The following is a 25,700-nucleotide window of genomic DNA, read 5'->3' on the forward strand; positions in this document are numbered from 1 at the left end:
TGAATGGCAGAGAGGACTCAATGGGCTGAATGGCCTAATTCTGCTTCTATGTCTTGTGGTCTAATGGGAAAAGACAGACGACGTTTTGGGTTGGGACGCTTCCAGAAACATTGTCTGTCCGTTTACTGCACCGATGCTGCCTGACCAGCTGAGTTACACCAGCAGTTTGTGTTTTGATCGAGCAAGTGAAGCCTGTTTTTGATATTTCAAAGATCAGTAATGTATCTGAGCCAAAAATATGTCTTCACTGTTATGTCAGTTTCACTGCAGATCTCTTTGAAAGTGGAAGGAAAACTCCATGTCGATCTTTGGTTTCAGAATTGCAGCTGTAAAACTTCTTCTGAACAATTAGTTGGTATGATGTATTTAATGACACTGCCTGTCCCATAATAACTGCAAAAATTGCATGCTATCCAGTCAGCAGACTGTACATGATTACAATCAAGCCGTCCACAGTGTGAAGATACACGATAAATGGAATAGTGTTTGGCGCAAGATAAAGTCTAGTGAAGTCCAATTAAAGATAGTCTGAGGGTCTCCAATGAGGTAGCTGGTAGCTCAAGACCACTCTCAAGTAGTTGGTTGGATGGTTCAGTTGCCTGGTGACAGCTGGGGAGAAACTGGCCGACCCAGATCTTCTATCACCCACCTACAGTAGGGACAATTTACAGCAGCTAATTAACTTATCAGCATATGTCTGGGACACAGGAGGCAATCGGAGTGCAGCCACAGGGAGAAAGTCCAAACTCCACACAGAACACCTGAGATCAGGAATGAACTGTGCTGTGACACTGTATTACTGTTAAAAGCTATTGGCTTAGATGGTATGAGGTGGGTGGTAGATCAGGACCGCTCTGTATTTGGTGGTAGGATGGTTTAAGTTGCCCGATAACAGCTGGGAAAACTGTCCCTGAATCTGGAGGTGTGCGTTTTCACACTTCTGTACCTCTTGCCTGATGGGAGAAGAGAAAGGGTGAGACTGGTCCTTGATTTCGCTGGTGGCCTTGCCAAGGAAGCATGAAGTGTAGATGGATGGTTTATTGTAAGGTTTTACATGTATTCATATTGTATTGAACATATTGTATCGAGTGAAGCAACAATGTAAGTGTTCCACCACATCCTTTTGTTCTAACTTAATCTCCCGGAGAAATTACTGAACCTACACATATCTATGATCCACAATAACTTCTAATTATTTCTCAATTATAGGCAAATCCAATTATTCATTTTTATCAGTTCGTTTCTGCAAACAAGTTTATTTTTGCGAGCCAGTGAATGAGAATGGGGAAAGAGGTTTCATTCTGCAGATTTGTCAGCAAGAACGAGGTGATGCAATAAGAAGTCATTTTGAGGAAGAACATTTAAACAGCAGTGTTTTTAAATTAAATGGAAACTAAAATAGCTCAAGCTGGAAATTGTGATGAGCTAAACGAAAAGAACTGTAATGATCTAAGAATTACACAGGACAGTGCATTCAGAAAGTATTCAGGCCCCTTCACTTTTTTCACATTTTGTTACATTACAGCCTTATTTTAAAATGGATTACATTCTTTTATTTTAATCATCAATCTACACACAATACCCCAGAATGAAGATGCGAAAACAGGTGTTTAGAAATGTTTGGAGTAATTAAAAATAACTGAAATATCACATTTACATCAGTATTCAGACTCTTTGCTATGACAGTCAACATTGAGCCTAGGTTCATCCTGTTTCCATTGATTATCCTTGAGATGTTACTGCAACTTGTTTGGAGTCCACCAGTGGTAAATTAAATTGATTGGACATGATTTGGAAAGGCACACACCTGTCTATATAAGGTCCCACAGTTGACAGTGCAAGTCAGAGCACAAACCAAGCCAAGAAGACAAAGGAATTGTCCATAGACCTCCGAAACAGGATTGTGTCGAGACGCAGATCTGGGGAAGGGTACAAAACAATTTCTGCCACATTGCAGATCCCGAAGAGCATAGTGGCCTCCGTCATTCTTAAATGGAGGAACTTTGGAACCACCAGGACTCTTCGTAGTGCAAAGACCAAGATTCCCTGGTCTGAGGAAACCAACATTTAACTCTTTGGCCTGAATGCCAAGCATCACGTCTGGAGGAAACCAGGCACCGCTCATCACCTGGCCAATACCATACCTACGGTGAAGCATGGTGTTGGCAGCATCATGCTATGGGGATGTTTTTCAGTGGCAGGAACTGGGGGACTAGTCAGGATTGATGGAAAGATAAACAGAGCAAAGTACAGAGAGATCCTTGATGAAAACCTGCTCTAGAGCGTTCTGGATCTCAGACTGGGGCAGAGGTTCACCTTCCAACAGAACAACCACCCTAAGTACACAGCCAAGACAACGCAGGAGTGGCTTCTTGACAAGTCTGTGAATGTCCTTGAGTGGCCCAGCCAGAGCCCGGACTTAAACCAGATCGAACATCTCTGGAGGGACATGAAAATAGCTGTGCATCGACGCTCCCCATCCAACCTGACAGAGCTTGAGAGGATCTGCAGAGAATGGGAGAAATTACCCAAATACAGGTGTGCCAAGCTTGCAGCATCACACCCAAGAAGACTTGAGGCTGTAATCGCTGCCAAAGGTGCCTCAACAAAGTACTGAGTAAAGGGTCTGAATACTTATGTAAATGTCATATTTCAGTTATCTTTTTCATTTCTTGGCAAAAAAATTTAGAAACCTATTTTTGCTTTTTTATTATGGGGTATTGTATGTAGACTGATGATAAAAAAAAATTTTTAATCCACTTTAGAATAAGGCTGTAACATAACAAAATGTGGAAAAGTGAGGGGGTGTGAATACTTTCTGAATGCACCGCATGCAATTCCTTTAATTAAGAGTGGTTGCAAGAGAAACCTGTGAAATATAGATCAGTGACTGACATCTACACTGGGAAAGTTACGGGAGGATTCTGGGGAATAAGATTTAAGTGCATTTGGATAGTCGGGTATTGATTCAGAATAGCCAGCATGGCTTTTTGTGTAGTATATCATGTTTCGTGTTTGACTGAGTTTTTAAGAGGAAATACCCAAAAAGGCCACATGTCCTTATGGCCAAGTCCACCCTGGCCTGCGCAATCTCCCAGTTACCAAACATTTTAATTCCCCTTCCCATTCCCACACTGACCTTTCTGTCCTGGGCCTCCTCCACTGTCAGTAATGGGCCACACGCAAATTGGAGTAACAGCACCTCATATTTCACTTGGGCAGCTTGCAACCCAGTGGTTTGAATATTGATTTCTAGAAATTAAATTAAATCCTGCATTCCTTTCCCTCCCTCCCCCACCCTAGTCATTCTACCAGTTCCACTGTTTGCATCCTGGTATTCCTGTCATTAGCACATCTTCCCCAGCCGACATTGGGCAATTATGGACTTCACCCGTTCCGAGGTCATCTGTTGCTGGCCCTGCTTTGTTCTGCCTTTTCTATCTTTCAATCTGAAGAAGGGTTCTGACCGAATTGTCACCTATTCCATTTCCCCCTTAGATGCTGCGTGACCCGCTGAATTAGTCATATAACACCAAACTTGCCCACATCGACCAACATGTCCCATCTGCACTGGTCCCACCGGCCTGCATTTGGTCCATATCCCTCTAAACGTGTCCTATCCATGTACCTGTTTAATTGTTTCTTAAACATTACAATAGTCCTTGCATCAATTACCTCTTCTGGCAGCTCATTCCATTCACCAACCACCACTCCGGGATTTTGTATCTAATCAAAAAGGTTGATGTGTGCAGGATGGTAGATGTAGTCTCAATGGACTTCAGCAAGGCCTTTGATAATGTTCCACAGGATGACATGCTTTGGAAGGTAAAATCACATGATATCCAGAAAGGGCTGGCTAATACATAGAGTGTGCTGGAGTAACTCAGCGGGTCAGGCAGCACCTCTGGAGATAAAGATCTGGCTTCAGAGGGTAATGGTGGAAGGTTATTTTGTTTTTGACTGGATGACTGTGATTAGGAGTCACTGTGAATGTCCTGCCTTCTTGTCTCTATCACAATACAGGAATCGGTGTTGGGGCCTTTGTTGTTTGTCATCTATAAATGATTTTGATGGTAAGTTAACAGATTAATCATTAGACTACGACCAAAAGATGGCAACAAAGTAGATGTGAATTGGTGTCATTGCTGAAATAGTTTTAACTCCGAAGGGCAATTTTGCATCCTCTTTCTTTTTATAAACCTGGATTGCAAATCCTGAATCTTTAGACTCAGGGATACAAGGCAGAAACAGGCCCTTTGGCCCACACCGACCAGCGATCCCTGCACACTAACACTATCCTAAAACACTAGGGATAATTTACAATTTTTACCAGAGCCAATTAACCTACAGACTTGTATGCCTTTGGAGTGTGGGAGGAAGCCATCTATAGTGCACAGATAAAGCATCAGATTGTAGTCCACTAAAGTCCGAATAAGACAGTTTGGTCTCCAATGAGATAGATGGGTCAGTCGTAGAAGAGTAAATAAAAGAGAGAAAATACAGGATCACCTTCACTAAAATGTCTATTTTGTTTGTAATAAATCAATATGGGGTTAGATTAGATTCTATCTAGTGGCCATTTAGCAGTTATCAAGGCACCAGACTCAGGAACAGCTTCTTCATGTTATCAGGCTTCTAAACAGTCCTGCCATAAACTAGAGTACTGTTCACTTTACCCATACCACGTTGAGGATATTAGACTTTGTCCAAGGAACCGATGAGCTGTAATGCTCAGAATTATATCCTGCACTTTATATCTTACCCTTTGCTCCATCTATTGCACTTGAGTTTGAACAGATTGTATCTATGTATGGTATATCTGATCTGTTTAGATAACATGCAAAACAAAGCTTTTCACTGCACCTCAGTACATGTGACAATAACAACAAACATAAACATGTTCATAAGGGCAGCGCAGCGATAGAGTTGCTGCCTTACAGGGCCAGATCCCCGGGTTCGATCCTGACTACAGCTGTTGCCTATACAGTGTTCTACATTCTGTGACCATGTGGGTTTTCTCCAGGTGCTCCAGTTTCCTCCCACACCCTAAAGACGTACAGTTTGTAAATTGTCCCTAGTGTGTATAGGATCATGTTAGTGTGCAGGGATTGTTTGTCGGCACAGATTCTGTGGGCCAAAGGGCCTGTTTCCTTGCTGTATCTCTAAGCCAAACTACTGAACGCTTCTCCCCGTAAGTTTGATTCACCTCTACCACAATGTGGACACTGGGTTTTGTCTATGGAACTAATGCACTATAATGTTGAGAATTATATTCTGCATGCAGTACCTTCCACTTTTCTCAATGTATTGTAATTGAGTTTGACGTTGTATTTCTGTATGGTGTATCTGCCATAAGGAATAGTAGAATTAGGCCATTTGGCCCATCAAGTCTACTCCGCCATTCAATCATGGCTGATCTATCTCTCCCTCCTAACCCCATTCTCCTGCCTTCCCATAACATTTGACACCTGTACTAATCAAGAATCTATCTAACTCTGCCTTAAAAATATCCACTGACATCCTCCACAGCCTTCAAATGGCAAATAATTCCACAAATTCACCACCCTCTGACTCAATAAATTTCTCCTCGTCTCTTTCCTAAAAGAATGTCCTTTAATTCTGATCTGATTGAACAGCAGGCAAAACAAAGCTCTATGGTACATATCAGTTATACAGCACAGAAACAGGCCCTTCGGCTCAACATGCCCATGCCAACCAAGACTCCTATCGACATTAGTCACATTTGCATGCAGTTGGCCATTATCCGTCTAAACTTTTCCTATCCATGAACCTTTCCAATAATATTAGTGACAATAATAATCTAACCTAACACAATGGCGTCAAGAACTTGTGAATCAGATGTTCTCCACTGAATTACAAGATACATTTAATTGTCATTTGGACCCCTTGAGGTCCAAACGAAATGCCGTTTCTGCAGCCATACATTACAAACAAATAGACCCAAGACACTACAAAATTTACATAAACATCCATCACATTGCTGTGATGGAAGGCCAAATAAACTTATCTCTCCACTGCACTCTCCCCCCCCGATGTCAGAGTCAAAGTCAAAGCCCCCGGCTGGCGATGGCGATTGTCCCGTGGCCATTAAAGCCACGCCGGGTGGTGCGAGGTCGCACACCGGGTCTTGGTGTTAGAGCCCCCGGCGTGCGCTCGCAGAGTCCCGCAGCCATTCCAAGCCGCGCGGGGCGGTGATGTCAGGCCCCGCTCCAGGAGCTCTTCGACCCCGCAACTCGGGCGGGAGAAGTCGCCGTTGCGAGAGCCCTGAAAAGCGGTCTCCCTCCAGGGACCCGCGGGCTCCCGGTGTCGCCGTCCACAGACCTGCAATTGAAGCCTCCGACTCTCCGGTCGGGCCGCAGCAGCAGCAGCGTTCCTCCACCGCTCCAGAATCGGCCAGCCCCGCGACGGTGACGGCGAGTCGTCGGCACCAGAGTCCCCGGTCTCTTCCTGTTGGAGGCCGCTCCTCATTGCAGCCCCAACGATAACGGAGACCCGACGAGAAAAGGTCGGATCTCTCGTGCAGGGAGAGATTTAAAAGTTTCCCCCCCCCCCCCCCCCCCCCCACAAACATCCCAAAAAAAAAAAAAAAAAAAACTACATAAAAACATAGACAGAAAATAATAAAACGCGGACGGGCTGCAGAGGCTGCTGCTGACGAGAGTCGCGCCGCCCACCAACTACAAGCGCAAGGTACCCGAATGCATGTAGATTTAATGCCAGAAGTTAAACAATGATTGCTACTTGCGCATATGCACCTATATTTGTAGGAAGCAGTGCAATTAATTTTAGAGCAACTTGGACGCTGCAATCTGGAGCAAAATGTATATTGGTATGGTGTTCTGAAGAATATGCAAGAGTGATTTGTATTTAAACACCTAATAATCTTGGGGGAAAAAAACACAAACTTCTTCAGAAAATAGCCTGTATTTTAAACACGTATTTAAATCCATAAATATTTATGACAATCTAAACTCTTAAATATTTTTAAAATATTTGCATTAAAACAAAATAATATGAGAAGCAATTATGCAAAAAGTAGTCTTCATGACAAGCTAAAGAATATCTGAAGATGGGTTTCGGCCCGAAACGTTGCCTATTTCCTTCGCTCCATAGATGCTGCTGCACCCGCTGAGTTTCTCCAGCTTTTTTTTGTGTACATTCGATTCTCCAGCATCTGCAGTTCCTTCTTAAACAAAGAATATCAATAGCTGATTGGTACAGCAATTCTTTCAACAAAACATTGTCAACTTTTCCACCTTGATAGGAAATTAATCCAGAACTGAAATGAGAGTGTCTTTCACCAAAACACATTATATTTTCATAGTAAGAATTCTGTGCTGGAGTGATTGAATTACTGGTCAAAGATAATATACTTAAGTTGCCTTCAATCAAAATTACTTCCTAGTTTAGCACCAAGACACAATGGATTTTATCTTGGCCAAGCTTCAACGATCTGCCAAGAATAATTCACAATCAAATTCCAAGTTAATGACACAAATAAAATCCATTTTACATATGCGATCGTAACATTGTTCCAAAATCTACACTTTTTATTAATTCAGCACTGTAAGGCATTGTCACTATCCACTCCACCTTCAAGTATAAATCAAATGCAATGCACCAAGTGCCGATCAAAATAGTTTTTAAGTCCATATGTTTGTGTAATGTCTCTGGTTCTATTTCCAGGAAACGGCCCTTTGTTTAAAAAGTGCATGTACCAAGTGACATCCCTCTGCAGACTGCTGTTGAATGGATGTTTGTCAAGGACACTACAAACACATATCTTTCTATAAATAATCCCAAACACAGCATCTCACATCCAAGCTGGCTGCTTACTTTCATGATCTGAATATTTGATACATTCAAAGTCAATTTTGTAGCTTATAATTCCCCCCCCCCCCGCCAACAAAAAGCACGACATTCACTTTAAAATAATACAGAACATGTTACTAAGTGAGTTTCCTGAATACAAGTCAAAGTGTAGCACAGCCATGGGCTGAACTGTCAAGTGTTCAGCCGTGCCACAGCCAGCAGTGACTTCGTACTCTCCTGGTCAGATGCCGCTAGTTCTTCAGTCTCATCTTACTTATTACAAACTCGATTGCTTTGCAGCCCTGAATGAAAACATATTGAAAGGAATTAGGATCAAAAGGTGTTAATAAAGTAGGTGTGAATTGGTGACATTGCTGAAACTCTGAAGGGGAATTTTGCATCCTCTTCTCATTTTATAGACCTGGATTGTAAATCTTGAATACAGTGCATTCAGAAAGCGTTCAGATCCCTTCATTTTTTCCACATTTTGTTACGTTACAGCCTTATTTTAAAATGGACTACATTCTTTTTTTTTAAAATCATCAATCTGCACACAATACCCCAGTATGAAAAGTGAAAACAGGTGTTTAGAAATTTTTGCAAAGTAATTAAAATGAAATAATTGAAATATCACATTTACATAAATATTCAGACCCTTTGCTATGACACTCAAAATTTAGCTCAGGTGCATCCTGTTTCCATTGATTATCCTCGAGATGTTTCTACAACTTGATTGGAGTCCACCAGTGGTAAATTAAATTGATTGGACATGATTTGGAAAGGCACACACCTGTCTATATAAGGTCCCACAGTTGACAGTGCATGTCAGAGCAAAAACCAAGCCATGAAGATGAATGAATTGTCCGTAGACCTCCAAACACAGATCTGGGGAAAGGTATAAAACAATTTCTGCAGCATGGCAGGTCCCGAAGAGCACAGTGGCCTCTGTCATTCTTAAATGGAAGAACTTTGGAACCACCAGGACTCTTCATCGAGCTGGCCGCCTGGCCAAAATGAGCAATTGGGGGAGAAGGGCCTTGGTCAGGGAGGTGACCAAGAACCCGATGGTCACTCTGACAGAGCTCCAGAGTTCCTTTGTGGAGATGGGAGAACCTTCCAGAAGGACAACTATATCTGCAGCAGTCCGCCAATCAGGCCTTTATGGTAGAGTGGCCAGACGGAAGCCAATCATTAGTAAAAGGCTCATTAGACAGCCCACTTGGACTTTGCCAAAAGGCACCCCTAAAGGACTCTCAGGCCATGAGAAACAAGATTCTCTGGTCTGATGAAACCAAGATTGAACTCTTTGGCTTGAATGCCAAGCATCACGTCTGGAGGAAACCAGGCACCGCTCATCACCTGGTGGAGATTGACAGTAAGAGTGCCTGGGGTTATGGGGAGAAGGCAGGAGAATGGGGTTGAAAGGGAAAGGTAGATCAGCCATAATTGAATGGCGGAGTAGACTTGATGGGCTGAATGGCCAAATTCTTCTCCAGAACTTGTTTTATTTGTCAATCAATACCTAATTTAAATGCAACTCAAATGATCACTTTTCAGAATCATGATATAAAGGCTCTGCAATTGACATCAGGTGCACAAATGAGTTAAATACAAGGCTTCTTTCAACTATTTGTGGCCATTATGCACAAATTCCAGTGGAAAAGCTAACACCTCTACGCCTCAATATTTAACTTCCCTAACAACTGATTCGGAACAGAAGGTGGTGGGAACATGGAACAAGTTGCCAGAGGAGGTAGTTGAGGTAGGTGTTATAATAATATTTACGAGACATTTGGACAGCTACATGAATAGGAAAGGTTTATGGGCCAAATGTAGGCTTAGATGCGGCTTCTTGATCGGCATGGGCAAGTTGGGCCCATTTCCAAACTGTACGACTCTATAAATGATGAAATAAACTTATCCCAGAAATGTTTCAGATTACACACCTAGATACAAAACCCAGAAAACAAAGGTTGAATTGCAACTATTTAAACAAGATGGACACGAATCAAGTTTCACAATCAAATACCAGTGCAGACAATATTTCCACAGAACAGAGAAATATCAAATAATATTTCCACCATGCATCCAGAACAGAGAAATATTGAATCACTTACAAAATTAAAAAGCTGAATTCTATCTTCAATGCATCCATTCAATTTGCTTCCAAAAATACGTTTGTGTTATTTATGTTGCTTCCCACAAAATGCAAAGATCAGTACGTTTTAACATGTGCAAGGATCAGTCCACAGATAACTAAAAAAAAAAATGGATATTCAGATCATCCAGCCATTTTCAGACAGCTGCAACATTTAATCTCCTTCAATAAATATTGATTTTCAATGAGCAAAACAGTTAAATATATCTAGTCATTGCCAAACCCAATCTATTAACCACATGTCATGTGCCGAGTGCCTTAACTGGCAGTACCAGAACCAACAATTTCAAAGGTGAGCGCAAGAATCAGATATGCATCGGTCAGCATGGACAAGGTGGGCTGAAAGGACCCTATCTGTGCGGTACGATTCTATAAAACGCATTATGCTGATGTTTCAGTCATTTCACATACAGGAATCAACGTAGACAAGATAAAATAAGATAAATAAGGCATGGCTGTTAAGATTAGAGCTCTCCTTTCAAAATTGTGAAACAAAGGAAATGAAGGTGTCAACATTTGAAAGTCGTCTGCCAAAAGAGATTGATGCCAAAGCATAACAGATAAATTATCCAATATGTGCTCGAGAATCAGTTTTGCAAAGTTTAATTGATGTTAAATCTAAGATTTAACCACTATTAAAGTATCTATGGAATGTAGCAGTTACTAATCACCTATTATCTCAATGGATGGCAAATCAGTCTACTCCTAGTGGTCTGCTCCTGAAAGTTATCCAAGTTCAGATCAAGTTAAATAAATGGTATCCTTTACAAGAAGAGCGGCACGGTGGTGCAGCGGTGGAGTTTCTGCCTTACAGAGTTCGATCCTGACTACGGGTGCTGTCTGTACGTAGTTTGTATGTTCTCCCCGTGACCTGCATTGGTTTTCACCTGGTACACCAGTTTCCTCCCACACTCAAAAGCTGTACAGGTTTGTAGGCTAATTGGCTTGGTAAAATTGTATAAATTGTCCCTAGTGCATGCAGGATAGTGTTAAGTGTGTGGGGATTGCTGGTCGGCATGATCTCGGTGGGCCGAAGGGCCTGTTTCTGTGTTGTATCTCTAAACTAAACGGTGTGGACCCTCCACCCCAGATTAATAAAATAACCCTCAAGTGGCCAAACCACATGATACAGATGATAGAACGGTGTAGGCTCATTAACAATTTATACCAAACTAAGACCTGATTTTTATATTTTAAAGATCTTAACTTTTATAGCAACGTATCACAGGAAAATACATTCAACGTTTCAAATAGTTGCATGGGCTCCTCTCTGTTCTAACCTTTTATAACAAAGAGACACTATGAGCGGGAGTAGCTAAGCGGGTCACATCACTCAGCATCTCTGGAACAAAAGGATGGGTGACGTTTCGGATTGGGACCCTTCTTCAGACTCAATACCTCCACCCCCAAGGATAAGTAGGAGGAGGTGTCCACGAGCTGGCGCCTGAACTTAGCACGGTAGAGGTCATCTCGCCAGACTACCAGGGCACCTCCCTTGTCGGCAGGTTTGGTGATAATGTCGGCATTGCTGCAGAACGAGCGGAGGGCTGTACGTTCAGAGGGGGGGAGAGATTAGAGTAGGCAAGGGGAATGGAAAAGTTTAGACGATTGATGTCATCCCAGCAGTTAGAAATTCAGAAGTCTAAAGAGGGTAGAAGGCCGTCCGAGGGCTCCAAGAGGACGGGGACCGGTGGAGACGGGACTTAATCCGAAATGTCACCTATTCCTTTTCTATAGAGATGCTGTCTGACCCACTGAGTTACTCCAGCTTTTTGTGTCTATCTTCAATACCTCCAAGTGTGGCCACTAATAATTACCACTCAACAACCCAAAATGCCGGCACAATTCAACTTTGCTACCCAAAATCCAAAGAAGACTGAAAACACCTTTTTATACAACTAGAGGATAGATAGTATAATCGATGCATGTTTGGGAAAGATGCAACATATATCAGAAAGATTGTACCTTTTTTTTTACAGCAAACCCTCGCAATAACGGATCATGCGGGGGTGGGGGGAGAGGGGATGGAGTCCGTTACTGCCAATTTTTTGCTATAACCAAGTGAGGGGAGGTAAAGTTTAACCCAGGGCCAGGAGGGATGAAGTTGAAGCGCCAGCTCCATTGCGTAACTAGTGGAAGTGGGGGAGGCGCGTGAAGCTGGAGCTTCGGCACACAATAACAGAAATCATGTATGGAGGTCCATTAATGCAAGGGTTTACTGGATTTTAAGATGGATGCATTCAAAATTTAATCTACATAAACAAACATGCAATCTATGCCACACAAACAAGAGCCCATTCCATGCAATAAAATATTAGATGATTGGGTATTTCAATCAATAGTTACCACTAAGAGCAAAATGCAGAAGTGAAAGCTGTTAGTTAACACTTTCAGAGTTTTGAATTATCCACTCAATAGCATCCCACCCCTAGAGCAACACAGAAAAGGCATGTCACAGAGGTGTAAGAAGTCTGAGGTATTATTACCATAAAATGAAAATTTGTTTTTTGTATCAACAATAGAATAAAAACTAAAATGCTTCAAACAAACTTTGAAAGACATTTAACTGAACACAAGGCATTCAAACAATGATTGCATTCTTTATATAGTTGCCGTACAAGGAAAGGTTAGGCAGATAACGCTTGCATTCACAGGAGTTTATAAAAGTGAGGGGAGACTTCATTGAAATGTAAAGGATCCTGCGAGGTCTTGATAATTTAGTTTACTATAGAGATACAGCTTGGAAAGAGGCCCTTCGGCCTAACAAGTCCACACCGACCATCGATCACCCGTCCACACCGACCATCGATCACCCGTCCACACCGACCATCGATCACCCGTCCACACCGACCATCGATCACCCGTTCACACTTCTCCCACATTGGCATCCACTCCATACACACTAGGGACAATTTACAGAGGCCGATTAACCTACAAACCTACATGTCTTTGGTATGTGTGAGGAAACCAAAGCACCTGGAGGAAAAGCATGCGGTCACAGTGAGAACGTGCAAACTCTGCACAGACAGCACCCGAGGTCAGGATTGAAAGCGGGTCTCTGGGGCTGTAAGGCAGCGACTCTACCAAATGCACCATTGTGCCGCCTAAGGTTGGATGTGGAGACTCGGATAGTCTGAAGAAGAGTCTCGACCCAAATCGTCATCTATCCATGTTGAGTCTGAAGAAGTGCCTTGACCCGAAATGTTACCTATCCATGTTCTCCAGTGATGCTACCTGAGTTACTCCAGTACTTTGTGTTCTTTTGAGAAAGAACTGAGGATCTTTCATCCGATTTGCTTTACAGGCAAGTGGAAACTGATACAATTCTCAGTCTCAAGATCCATGGCATTTAGTATCTGAACCTGTTGAGGTTTCCAGCCTTTCAGTACTTTTGTAAATGGTTGAATTCCACAATGTTGAATTCCTATTCGGAGTAGATACGGCATTGTAAAAAGCAAAAAAAGGCAAATGTATTTAAAATGCATCTTTATACATACCTTCCCTGCATTAGCAGAAATGGTGTTGGCCATTAATCCTTCCAGATAGTTGCTTAAGATAACTCCTTTCACAGTAATAATAGCTTCTTGGGTTAAAATGGTTCTAAAATAAAAACAAAAATATTTACTGCAAACTTGGTCAACTAATCTTTGGTTATATAATTCTGATTAAATCGAAACATTCACACTTTAAAAATCATTTGGCTGAATAAACTGTAAAACATGTTTCAGCTTATCAATGACAAATTCCAAAGTCTTGTTTTTCTAGAGGGCGCACTACAATAGCACCGACAGATTAAACACTGAACATTCTTATGGTTATGAAGTTCTGGCAAATGTCCATTAATCAATTATTTAAAGCAACCAAAAAAGTGTGGTCACTCAGATGTCCATTAATTAAGTTTAGAGATACGGCGTGGAAACAGGCCATTCGATACACTGAGTCCATGCCGATCAGCAATCACCCTTGCACAAGTTCAATCCTATACATCAAGAACAATTTTTAGAATTAACCTACAAACCTGCACGTCTTTGGAATGTGGGAGAAAACCAGAGCACCCGGAGAGAACCCTATTTGGTCACAAGGAGAACGTACAAACTCAATACAGACAGCACCGTAGTCAGGATCGAACCAGAGTCTCTGGCGTTGTTCAGGCAGCAACTCTACCGCTGCTCCACTGTGCCGGACTTATACTGTGATCAGTTAAAGTAAATGTCAAACAACCTCTATGGCTGAGAAAACTTACAAATATGGCGTTTCATTCTTGCACAGAATCATTTATATTGGGGTGTTGGAGGTTTTGTTTTAATTTGTCCAAATTCAATTTGAATTTAAATTGTCTGAATTCCCATAACTTTTTCAATCCCATTTCCCTCATCTTATTTTGCTTTCCAGTGCATAATTTAAATTTAATCTACACTTCCTATTTTCTGTTCCACGACTAAGAAATTGTGCATTCCAATTCATCAGATTCTTGAATCTGATGAATTGAAGAACATCATTTTTGCTTTCCAGCTATTGTACATCATGCATCCCACCAAGAGTGCTGATGTGGATCACGCTTCTCGACCCGAAACGTCACCTATTCCTTTTCTCCAGAGATACTATCAGACCCGCTGAATTACTCCAGCTTTGTGTCTATCTAAACATCTGATGAATGTTTGCTCAAAGGTTCACAACAAAGGAGGACACGGTGGCTCCACTTAGCCAGGCCAACCCTGCAACACCGCTAGGACAATGGGCCTAATAGATCATATCAAGAACCATGCACTTACAACAACTGGGACTTGAAAATGGTGCCAAATCTGGTGACTCTGTATATTATCTCAGTGTATTATTGCTATACACTTGTACTTTATCTAACTGCTTATGTATAGTGTAGGAAGGAACTGCAGATGCTGGTTTACACGGAAGATAGACACAAAACACTGGAGTAACTCAGTGGGACTGGCATCTCTGGATAGAAGGAATGGGTAAAATTTTGGGTCGAGACCCTTCTTCAGACATAGTGATAGTTGTACTGAACTGTATATAAAAATGAATTTCACTGTACTTCAGTATATGTGACAATAAAGTACCATTGAAACTTTGAATATATATAAGCAGTTGTCAGTAGAATGAACAATGATTGCTGTTCTTTTGCAACTGACAGCAAAATCTGGGCCAATAATTAATATATTGGCTGTGAGGTTAGACAAGCACACCTCTTCAACCCTCACCCTGAACACCGGCGTTCCTCAGGGCTGTGTGCTGAGCCCCCTCCTCTACTCCCTCTTCACCTATGACTGCACACCTGTACATGGTACTAACACCATCATCAAGTATGCAGATGATACAACGGTGATTGGCCTCATCAGCAACAACGATGAGCTGGCCTACAGGGAGGAGGTCCAGCACTTAGCAGCATGGTGCGCTGACAACAACCTGGCCCTTAACTCCAAGAAGACCAAGGAGCTCATTGTAGACTTCAGGAAGTCCAGAGGCGGCACGCACACCCCCATCCACATTAACGGGACGGAGGTGGAACGTGTTTCTAGCTTCAGGTTCCTGGGAGTCAACATCTCCGATGACCTCTCTTGGACCCACAATACCTCTACTCTGATCAAGAAGGCTCATCAGCGTCTCTTCTTCCTGAGAAGACTGAAGAAGGTCCATCTGTCTCCTCAGATCCTGGTGAACTTCTACCGCTGCACCATCGAGAGCATCCTTACCAAATGCATCACAGTATGGTATGGCAACTGCTCTGTCTCCGACCGGAAGGCATTGCAGAGGGTGGTGAAAATTGCCCAACGCATCACCGGTTCCACGCTCCCCTCCATTGAGTCTGTCCAAAGCAAGCGCTGTCTGTGGAGGGCGCTCAGCATCGCCAAGGACTGCTCTCACCCCAACCATGGACTGTTTACCCTCCTACCATCCGGGAGGCGCTACAGGTCTCTCCGTTGCCGGACCAGCAGGTCGAGGAACAGCTTCTTCCGGCCGCTGTCACTCTACTAAACAACGTACCTCGGTGACTGCCAATCACCACCCCCCCCCCCCGGGGACACTTATTTTTTTTTAAATTCAAATCGTTTGCTATGTCGCTCTTCAAGGGAGATGCTAAATGCATTTCGTTGTCTCTGTACTGTACACTGACAATGACAATTACAATTGAATCTGAATCTGAATCTGATATAAATTGCTTCACATAAATTGTTAAATTAATAGGGATGGCACTTTTGTGCAACGGTAGAGATGCTGTCTTACAGCGCCAGAGACCCGGGTTCGATCCTGACTGCGGGTGCTGTCTGTATGGAATTTGTATGTTCTCCCCTTTGACCAAGTGGGTTTTCTCCAGGTGCTCCGGTATCCTCCCACATTAAAAAAGACATACAGGTTTGTAGGTTAATTGGCTTTGGAAATTGTCCCTAGTGTGTATGATAGTATTTGTGTATGGGGATCGCTGGTCGGCGCAGACTCGATGGGCGAAGGGGCTGTTTCCATGCTCTATCTCTAAACTAAACAACAAGTTGTTTCTTTAGATTGGCAAAAATAAGAAATATTATACCTAACTTGCAAAATACCAATAGTCATCCAAAAATAATAATTAAAATGTAATGAAATCGCAAAAATATATGTAAAATCCTTAATTCAGCTCACTTTTCTGGATTCTCAGGATGTGGTCGATAGATCAGTCTTTCATCTACTGACACCAAATTAGTAAGAGTTATCTGCAAAAAGAAACATTTGATTGTATATTCTCAATCACAGAATCTAAACTTTTTTTTCAGCGTCAAATATAAAAGTTGTAACAGCAAAACAAGTTTTGTTCAAACATTAAAGTGTCCGCCTTAACGTTGAAGTTAGTGCTCAATAAAATCAGTTAGTGAGAAACGTACTCCTGGCATATGATTTTCCGCCAGTATCGGGAAGGAGTTTTTGGTTTAAATGATCACTACGGTGATGAGGAAAAAAAGAGGCATTCATGCCTTCCATCTTCTTAGAATTACTGGGCAAGTTGCACAGGAGATCCTAACCACTTTGATAGTTTTAGACACATTGATACAATGGGCTCTGGGTAATCAAATGGTTTTGGAAGCTTTCTACAATGCGGGCAAATGGGACTAACTTGGATGGGCAACTTGATCCTCATGAACAGGTTGGGCCAACAGACCTGTTTTCACGCTATCACACTCTATGACAACACGATTAAACAGTGGAATTGTTCTATGTCCTCCTTAATCAGGGCTAAAGCAAGGTGGGTAATAGCCAATAAAAATCCTCCTCCCTCGTAAAATAAGCTTGGGAATCTGTATTAAAATTAGGGGTGGCGCAGCAGTAGAGTTATTGCCTTACAGTGCCGGGAACCCGGGTTCGATCCTGATTATGGGTGCTGTTGGTACGGAGTTTGTACGTTCTCCCCATGACCGGTTGGGCTTTCTCCGGGTGCTGCGGTTTGCTCCCACATTCCAAAGAAATGCAGTTCGAAGTTAATTTGCTTCTGTAAATTGTCCCTAGTGTGTAGGATGGAACTAGTGTGAACGGGTGATCATAGGTCAGCACGGACCTGCAGGACCAATGGCCGTTTACGTATCTCTAAACTAAAATACAATTGGAAACTACACAATGTACAATGTTTGAACTCCATAAGGGTGCAGGAGATTAATTGTGAATGAGTGTTTTTTAAAAAATCTTAAGTATCACCCAATTTGTTTTTTTGCCAAATACATAACCCGAACTATAATTACAGGGTACAGATGGATTGAGTTCGAACTAATGCAATTAAAAACAAGTTTTTAGTGTTGTAACACATTCATCGGAACCCAAGGGCATTGCTTCACATGCTCGCTAGGGAAGGATCCTTGGCAGAACCATCTTCAGCCCTTTCAAAATAACATTTCACGACTTGAGTGTGGTGTTTTAACTGAAGATTTTTCAGGTTCAATTTCATAACGTCCAATGTTATTGAAGCTTCTGACTCTCTGCCCCATCTGACTTGCCCACTGTTCCAATCTGTCCTCACTTGTATCCACCCATCCTTTGCTAGCTCTCGTCCCTTCCCTCCCGAACCTCTGCATGAGCTACCCTCCCTCTACTCTTTCATTCTAGGTTAAGTCTCTACCTGAAATATAGACTGTCCATTTTCCCTCCACAGATGCTGCCTGACCAGTTGAGGTCCTCCACCCCCCCCCCCCCCCCCCCATAGGCTGCCCGACCTGCTGAGTTCCTCCTTTTTCCCCCCTCCACAGAGGCTGCCTGTCTGCTGTGTTCATTCAGCTTGTCTCCCTTTTTTGCCGCTGATTCAGCATCTGCACTCGTGTACCTCCAGTCTACAAATGGGTTAAATTGAGGCTTGGATTGATAACTGGCTGATAACACTCATAGCCATCTTCATTAGGTATGACCATAGATCCATAGCTGTTTCAGATTAATTTACTTACATTAGAAGAACAGAGTTCCATAGTGCGTTCAATTGGATCAACAACAGAATTTTCTTTAATATACGTTGTGGTCCTGTTTGTTCCCAGAATCTAGCAAAAACATATCATGAGGTTAATCATGTGAAGACACTTCACTGTGGCACTGTTGTTTAAATTCTATAAAATGTCAAATAACATTGAATCCAAACTCAGAATGCAATGTAAGCATCGAAAGCAAACTGTATTTGACTCCACACCAATGCTTTGCGGTTATTTTAAATCCCAAATAATCAAGAACCAGAGAACATAGATTTAAGCTGAGAGGGAAAGGAGATTGTTGAAACAGGTACTAGAACAACATTTAAAATGCATTTGGACAGGTATATGGACAAGAAAGTATTAGAGGGATACGGGCCTAATGCGTGCAGGTGGGACTAGTGTAGATGGGGCAATATGGTCAGCATGGGCAAGTTGGGTCAAATGTTGTCTGACTCTATGACATTAAATGCAATTCTTAGGGCGATGTGTATGTGCAGAACTAATAGATGGGGTAATTTCTCTTCAGCACACACTGACATTTCCAATGGAAATGGATGCTAGAAATCTCCAGCTGGACAGACAGCTTCCAGGGGGGAAGTGTAAAGTTAACTGCAAAGCAATTTAGTATAGCTTAGAGATAAAGTGTGAAAACAGGTCCTTTGGCCATTTGAGTACGCCAATTATGAACGGCAGAGTGGCGGAGCAGTAGAGTTGCTGCCTTACAGGATTATTTTATTTATTGATGTTTTTTAAATGTTCATAAGTTATATAAGCGGAATTATGCCATTCGACCCATTAACTCTACTTTGCCATTCAATCATGGCTGATCTATCTGTCCCTCTCAATACCATTCTCCTGCCCTCTCCCCATAACCCCTGACATCCTTACTAATAAAGAACCTATCTCCACCTTAAAAATACCTATTGACAATTAAATGTATCTTGTATCTTGTATTGGCTTGGCCTCCACAGCAGTCTGTGGCAATGAATTCCAGATTCATCATCCTCTTGATTGAATACATTTCCCGTCATCTCCTTGCTAAAAGGTACATCCTTTTATTTTTGTTTATTCATTATATTATCTATTGAGAACTATGTTTACAAATCTATTATGCTGCTGCTGCTGCTGCAAGTAAGAATTTCATTGTTAAGTTTTGGGACGTATGAAAAAAAAAAACCCATTCCCGACTATTGACCCTGTTGTCAAAATAACAACTTTCGTGAGTATGCATATTTATGAAAATGAAAATTTTAAATGAATAATTTTGGACAAACAATACTAATAAATGGTGTTAAAATGAAAGCAAGATACAAAATATTGCTCACATACAGTCATAACAATGCTAGGGATTCCCCACTCTGTACAAAGCAGACGCTGGCTATGCAATCTCCCTCGTGTATCGAGATTTCTCTCCAGTACATCCACTCCCACCACATTGGGGTTCATGGGGTTCGGATATTTTCGCATAGCGGCTTTGATGACTGTTTCCCATGGATGGCTAAAAAAAAAATCAAACATTAAGTTTTACAAAAATTAGATATTAATAAATCTATCATATAACTGACATCGCTACACGCTGGAAAAAAGTAGGCGTAAAAGAATGTCATAGAAGACAATAGGTTTAATGATTAAAAACTTTCAAAACTGTTGCACAAACCAATAACAATCTAAAATGCACAAACCATATAAGTACTTTATAATTTTTATATTCTCGGAAAAGGGATATGTTTAATGCAATACTGCATAGTAAATAACTCCAAAAAGTTCAGAGTTTAGTTTATTGTCCCCTGCTATTTGTTGTGAGCTAACCAGTCAGCGGAAAGACGATACATGATTACAATCGAGCTATCCGCAGTGTACAGGTGCACAACAAATGAAATAGCGTGAATAACGTTCAGGGCAAGAAAAAATGTATTCCTCCTTTCGCTATACCAAAACCTAATCTTCATATCAATTCATTAAGATTATATTTTCTCCACAATTTATATCAATGTTGAGTGCCACATTATTAAGAATGGTGCCACATCACATCAAGGTCATTCAGAAGGTTGTATACCGACAACAATAAATAAAAAAATATAAAATGCTGAAACAAGAGCGGGTCGAGCAGCATCTCTAGGCCAGGTTTCAGGTCAGGACTCTTGTTCTAAAAATAATTATTGGACTGGAAGTCAAGGATGAAGATGGTGGACTGAAGAAGGGTCTTGACTCGAAATGTCACCCATTCCTTCTCTCCAGAGATGCTGCCTGACCCGCTGAGTTGCTCTAGCATTTTGTGTCTACCTGAAGATAGTGGACATGTGTGACCAGTATTTGGTGAGTTAGGGCAAAGGTAATGTAATTTTGGATGAGATCAACTTGCTGGAAGATGGGAGGCTCGGAGAGTTGGACCAGTCAATCCAAAAGGCAATGGATGAACAGAGAGTGATACTGCCAGCTGAGATTACAGATGTTGAAGTAGGTAATCTTGGTGATGAACCAAAACACATTTTAGGTCAAATACAGTTCCAAATAGTCCAATTCAACTGCAACACCAGGCTCCCAAGAAGTTAGATCTGTCTACTGAATATTTATCTGCTCTTAAGTTCGAGGCATTCTACATAATACTAGGGGAGGCCAGAGAAATGGCGACAACGTAGCAATACAACATGGCATCACATTTCTCATTATTTCTCATTATTTCAAGGAACATACTTAAAATGATAAAACAAAAATAAAGGATTGATCTTCACACAACCCGAATCTACTATAAAAACACATTAAATGGCTCATTATTACAGCTATTTCCCAAATGAATTGGTTGCAGCTGGGAAAGATACACCAAACAATTAAAATGCTTTTCAAAACAAGTTGTTGTTTTCCACCCACATAAACGCATTCAGTCCTTTCTCAACACAAAATCTACTGTAGCAGATATCATGTCTCGCATTTTATTCAAAATAGATCAACCCCGAGACATCTATACAATATGGTCTAGAGAACTACAGGGTCATTCCAACTCGATGGGCTAACACATGTCTTCACCCAATCCACATCAATGAGACTGTAGATGCAGAAAGTAGGGGACAGCAGCTCAAGCAGCATCTGTGGAGGCAGGTGTAAGTTGACATTTCTTGTGGAGATCATGCACCATACCAGATGCTGCTTGACCCAATGACTTCTTGCAGCGTGGTCCTCATGCATCAAGGTGAGGGCAGGATATTGGTACCGCTGTCCCAGACTATGGCTGAGACAGAACCATCGCCCTGCACCATTGTCCTCGTGCTCCGGGACCCTCTCTCTCTCTCCTCATGGACCCTTCACCCCGGGACCCGCTGCGGGCTGCGGGCCGCTCACCCCCCGCGTTGCATTCACCTGAACGAGTGCTCCGAGCTCCACACCCTCATGGCGCCGTTACACTCATAGAGCAAGGGATCTTTGGTTACGCCGCTGGGAGGCCGCGGCGGCCGTTAGAGTGGCCCCGCCCATAGAGCCGTCCGTCACTCACAGGACGCGCCCCCACGGCACCAAACATCATGCGCGGCACGTCAATCACCCACTAGACCCGCCCATAACGTCACTCGCGTCGCCCCGTCCACATGATATGTCAATCACCCGCAGGACCAGCCTGTATACGTCACTCTCCCCGCATCGCCCCGCCCCCAGTGATGTCCCCAGCCTCTCCCCCCCCGTACACCTGTCAATTATCCACACGCCCCGCCCACCAGCCCGCCCTTCAACCTCCAGCGCGCACGCGCTACCCATGCACCCGCCTCCTGCTCCATGCACCCTCCTCCTATAGGATCTTTGGACCAAAGATCTTATAGCAAAGCGCTTCGCTATTCCATTCCTCCTCTCCAGAGATGCTGCCAGTCCCGCTGGGTTACTCCAGCATTTTTTGTGTCTATCCGCGGCGTGAACCAGCATCTGCAGCATCTGCAGCTCCTTCCTACGCATTTCGTCCAGCTGACAATTGTCGGTGATCTCTGTCAATGCTCCACCTCGGCTACCGCGATTGCTCCAGTTACAGCTGAACACTAATCTTTAAACGTATAACCCAGCAGCAGTGACAATATTGAGTCAATTGTGCATTAGATCACCACCCCCAATGCTGGAACAATGACATCCTTGTAAAGCTGTAGCAAGTAAGAATGTCATTATTTCGGTGCAAATGAGGATGTAACATAGAAACATAGAAAATAGGTGCAGGAGTAGGTCATTCGGCCCTTCGAGCCAGCACCGTCCTTCAATATGATCATGGCTGATCATCCAAAATCAGTACCCAGTTCCGGCTTTTCCCTCATATCCCTTGATTCCCTTAGCCCTAAGAGCTAAATCTAACTCTCTCTTGAAAACATTCTTGCCTCCACCTGACTCTTCTCTAAATTCCTAGAATTTGCTGTTTTAACTCGAGATTACCCGTGTTATTCTGATATGCAAAGACAAACCGGAGGCCCCAGTTTGTCTTTCGACAGGTACACGGATGGCGAAGGTTTCGAGGGATGTGGGCCAAACGCAAGCAGGTAGGACTAGTGTAGATGGGACATGGTGGGGCAAGGTTGGACCGAAGAGCATGTTCCCATGCTGTATGAATGTAGGACTCAGCTGATCGGGCGGCATCTGAAGAAGTAGAGGGGTGATTCTGATGCAGGTTTGCGACCCGAAAAGACACACAGATGCTGCCTGACTCGCCGGGTTCCTTCGGGAGTTTGGAGACACAAGAGACTGCAGATGTTGAAATCTGGAGCAAATCAACTACTGGGGGAACTCTGCAGAGAGAAATAGCCAGTCTACGTTTGTCTGCCCGCAAGTACCTCCAGCAGTTTGCCTTTTTGTCCTCGAGCAGTTTGTTTCTAGGTTCTTCAGCCGTTTGTTTTTTGTTCCAGATCCCAGCATCTGCAGTTTTCTTGCGTCTCCATGTCGTTCGCATATTCCCTATGCAAAAATAAAACGTGACACTTGTACCATTGGCATTAAAGAAATCTTGACCTTTGGGCAAGTTGTTTCCGAACTCAGTAAACATCCATCATTTTAAGTTTACTTATTTCAAACGATTATTGTTACTATCAGGAGGACGCGTTAGTAAAACCTATTCGTACAAAAGAATAGACTTAAAATCCGTGAATTTGCGACCCAACCTCTTACTTGGTGAACCTCTGACTTGTTTGGGTGAATGTTGAAAGGAGCAGCTCAAAGGACGAGGCCCACCAGAAGGTAACTGATATTTCATTTCTGGTGATTAGTCTGCGCAGTTTGTTTTAAATATTGTTGATGTTTATTACCGTATTGTATCCACGGTTTCTTTGTTCTTCATTCTGTGTAAACTAATCTGATTCACAAGCGTTCAACGCGTGATAATTAATTGGTACCTTGTAAAATGTTCTGCAAAATAACCCACTGACACTCTTGGCGATTTGTAAAGTATGCTGATTAATGATCTTGCAAACATTTCTTTTCAGTCAGGAAAATCCTAGTTGTTTCTTTGACAAGACGAGTGCCTTGAACGAGCTGCCAGGATTTGATGGTTGAGGCAGATATGATAGTGGCATTTAAAATATTTTTGGGTAAGCATATGGATATAAAGGGAATAGAGGGGTGTGGATTGTGTGCAGGCAGATAAGAGTTGATCTTGGCATCAATGATCCAAAATAGGGTTAAACTAAATTTACTCGAATTTAGATGCGTTTGTAATTTGCCTTACCTTATATCTCATTCCGCAATTTCTCGGCGTGAAGTTGGCAGCCTGTCCACGCACAACGCACAGCCCTAGATGTGACAAATAGCCACTAAAATATTTGGTAGACGGGCAAGTGGGATTCTAAGTCAAAAGCAAACAGGAAAGCCAAAACAAAAATGAAAATAAACACCATCAAACAAAAAGTAAAATTCCGGCAGAAACGGTAGAACAGAGAAGCAAGGAAGCTCATTTCAGGGTTTGGGTTGGGATCAAAATGACTTTGTTGAGCTGGAGATGAGGTTTATGATGAATTAACTATCTAAGGTAGGGGCGTTTACGTCATGACGCAATACGTACAAACGATGTGTCAATGTGCAGATCAGCTGACCAACTTGTTGGTTATAGATATAAGGAAACTTGTTGGTACTGCTAGAGACTCCCCGTGTTTTACACTCTGAATGCAATTTGTGTTCTTTACAAGATCGCTAATAAAAAATATAACGAAGCCTTGCGCTTAGCTATATCCTACTTTATTTTAGAAACATAGAAAATAGGTGCAGGAGTAGGCCATTCGGCCCTTCGAGCCTGCACCGCCATTCAATATGATCATCCAACCTGCCTCCTGTACCTGCCTCTATACCCCCTCTTCCCTTTAGCCACAAGGGCCACATCTAACTCCCTCTTAAATATAGCCAATGAACTGGCCTCAACTACCTTCTGTGGCAGAGAATTCCACAGATTCATCACTCTGTGTGAAAAATGTTTTTCTCATCTTGTAAACTGTGACCCCGTGTTCTGGACTTCCCCAGCATCGGGAACAACCTTCCTGCATCTAGCCTGTGCAACCCCTTAAGAATTTTGCAAGTTTCTATAAGATCCCCCCTCAATCTTCTAAATTTTAGAGAGTACAAGCCAAGTCTATCTAGTCTTTCTTCATATGAAAGTCCTGCCATCCCAGGAATCAGTCTGGTGAACCTTCTCTGTACTCCCTCTATGGCAAGAAGGTCTTTCCTCAGATTATGATTACCAAAACTGTACACAATACTCCAGGTGTGGTCTCACCAAGGCCCTGTACAGCTGCAGTAGAACCTCCTTGCTCCTATACTCAAACCCTTTTGCCATGAATGCTAACATACCATTCGCTTTCTTTACTGCCTGCTGCACCTGCATACCTACTTTCAATGACTGGTGTACCATTACACCCAGGTCTCGTTGCATCTCCCCTTTTCCTAATCGGCCACTATTCAGATAATAGTCTACTTTCCCCCGTTCTTGCCACCAAAGTGGATAACTTCACATTTATCCTCATTATACTGCATCTGCCATGCATTTTCCCACTCACCGAACCTATCCAAGTCACCTTGCAGCCTCCAAGCATCCTCCTCACAGCTAACATTGCCCCCCAGCTTTGTGTCATCCGCAAACCTGGAGATGTTGCATTCAATTCCCTCGTCCAAATCATTAATATATATTGTAAATAGCTGGGGTCCCAGCACTGAGCCTTGAGGTACCCCACTAGTCACTGCCTGCCATTCTGAAAAGGACCCGTTTACTCCTACTCTTTGCTTCCTGTCTGCCAGCCAGTTCTCTATCGACATCAATACTGAACCCCCAATATCGT

General features: G+C 42.6%; 1 protein-coding gene across 7 annotated transcripts; it reads right to left on the reverse strand.

Moving 5' to 3' along the window:
• Positions 1-7,506: 7,506 nt before the first annotated feature.
• On the reverse strand, positions 7,507-25,343 carry prelid3a (PRELI domain containing 3A). 7 transcript variants are annotated; one of them, XR_008723322.1, is made up of 9 exons: positions 24,104-25,343; positions 23,217-23,337; positions 19,753-19,921; positions 18,406-18,495; positions 16,625-16,695; positions 13,489-13,591; positions 12,338-12,419; positions 9,951-10,089; positions 7,507-8,135 (listed from the first exon to the last, which is right to left on the reverse strand). XR_008723322.1 is itself a non-coding variant. In XM_055634372.1 (7 exons), the coding sequence occupies exons 2-7, from the start codon at positions 23,330-23,332 to the stop codon at positions 8,085-8,087; spliced, it is 600 nt and encodes a 199-aa protein (XP_055490347.1). In that variant the 5' UTR covers positions 23,333-23,337; positions 24,104-25,337; the 3' UTR covers positions 7,507-8,084. The 7 variants fall into 7 exon arrangements, 4 of the variants coding, with proteins under 4 accessions (XP_055490347.1, XP_055490350.1, XP_055490349.1 ...); XR_008723323.1 differs by lacking the exon at positions 12,338-12,419 and having other exon boundaries at positions 24,104-25,336; XR_008723324.1 differs by lacking the exons at positions 23,217-23,337; positions 24,104-25,343 and adding an exon at positions 21,778-21,932.
• Positions 25,344-25,700: the final 357 nt, after the last annotated feature.

This window comes from Leucoraja erinacea, chromosome 4 (assembly GCF_028641065.1).
Source record: "Leucoraja erinacea ecotype New England chromosome 4, Leri_hhj_1, whole genome shotgun sequence".
Taxonomy (NCBI): Eukaryota; Metazoa; Chordata; class Chondrichthyes; order Rajiformes; family Rajidae; genus Leucoraja; species Leucoraja erinaceus.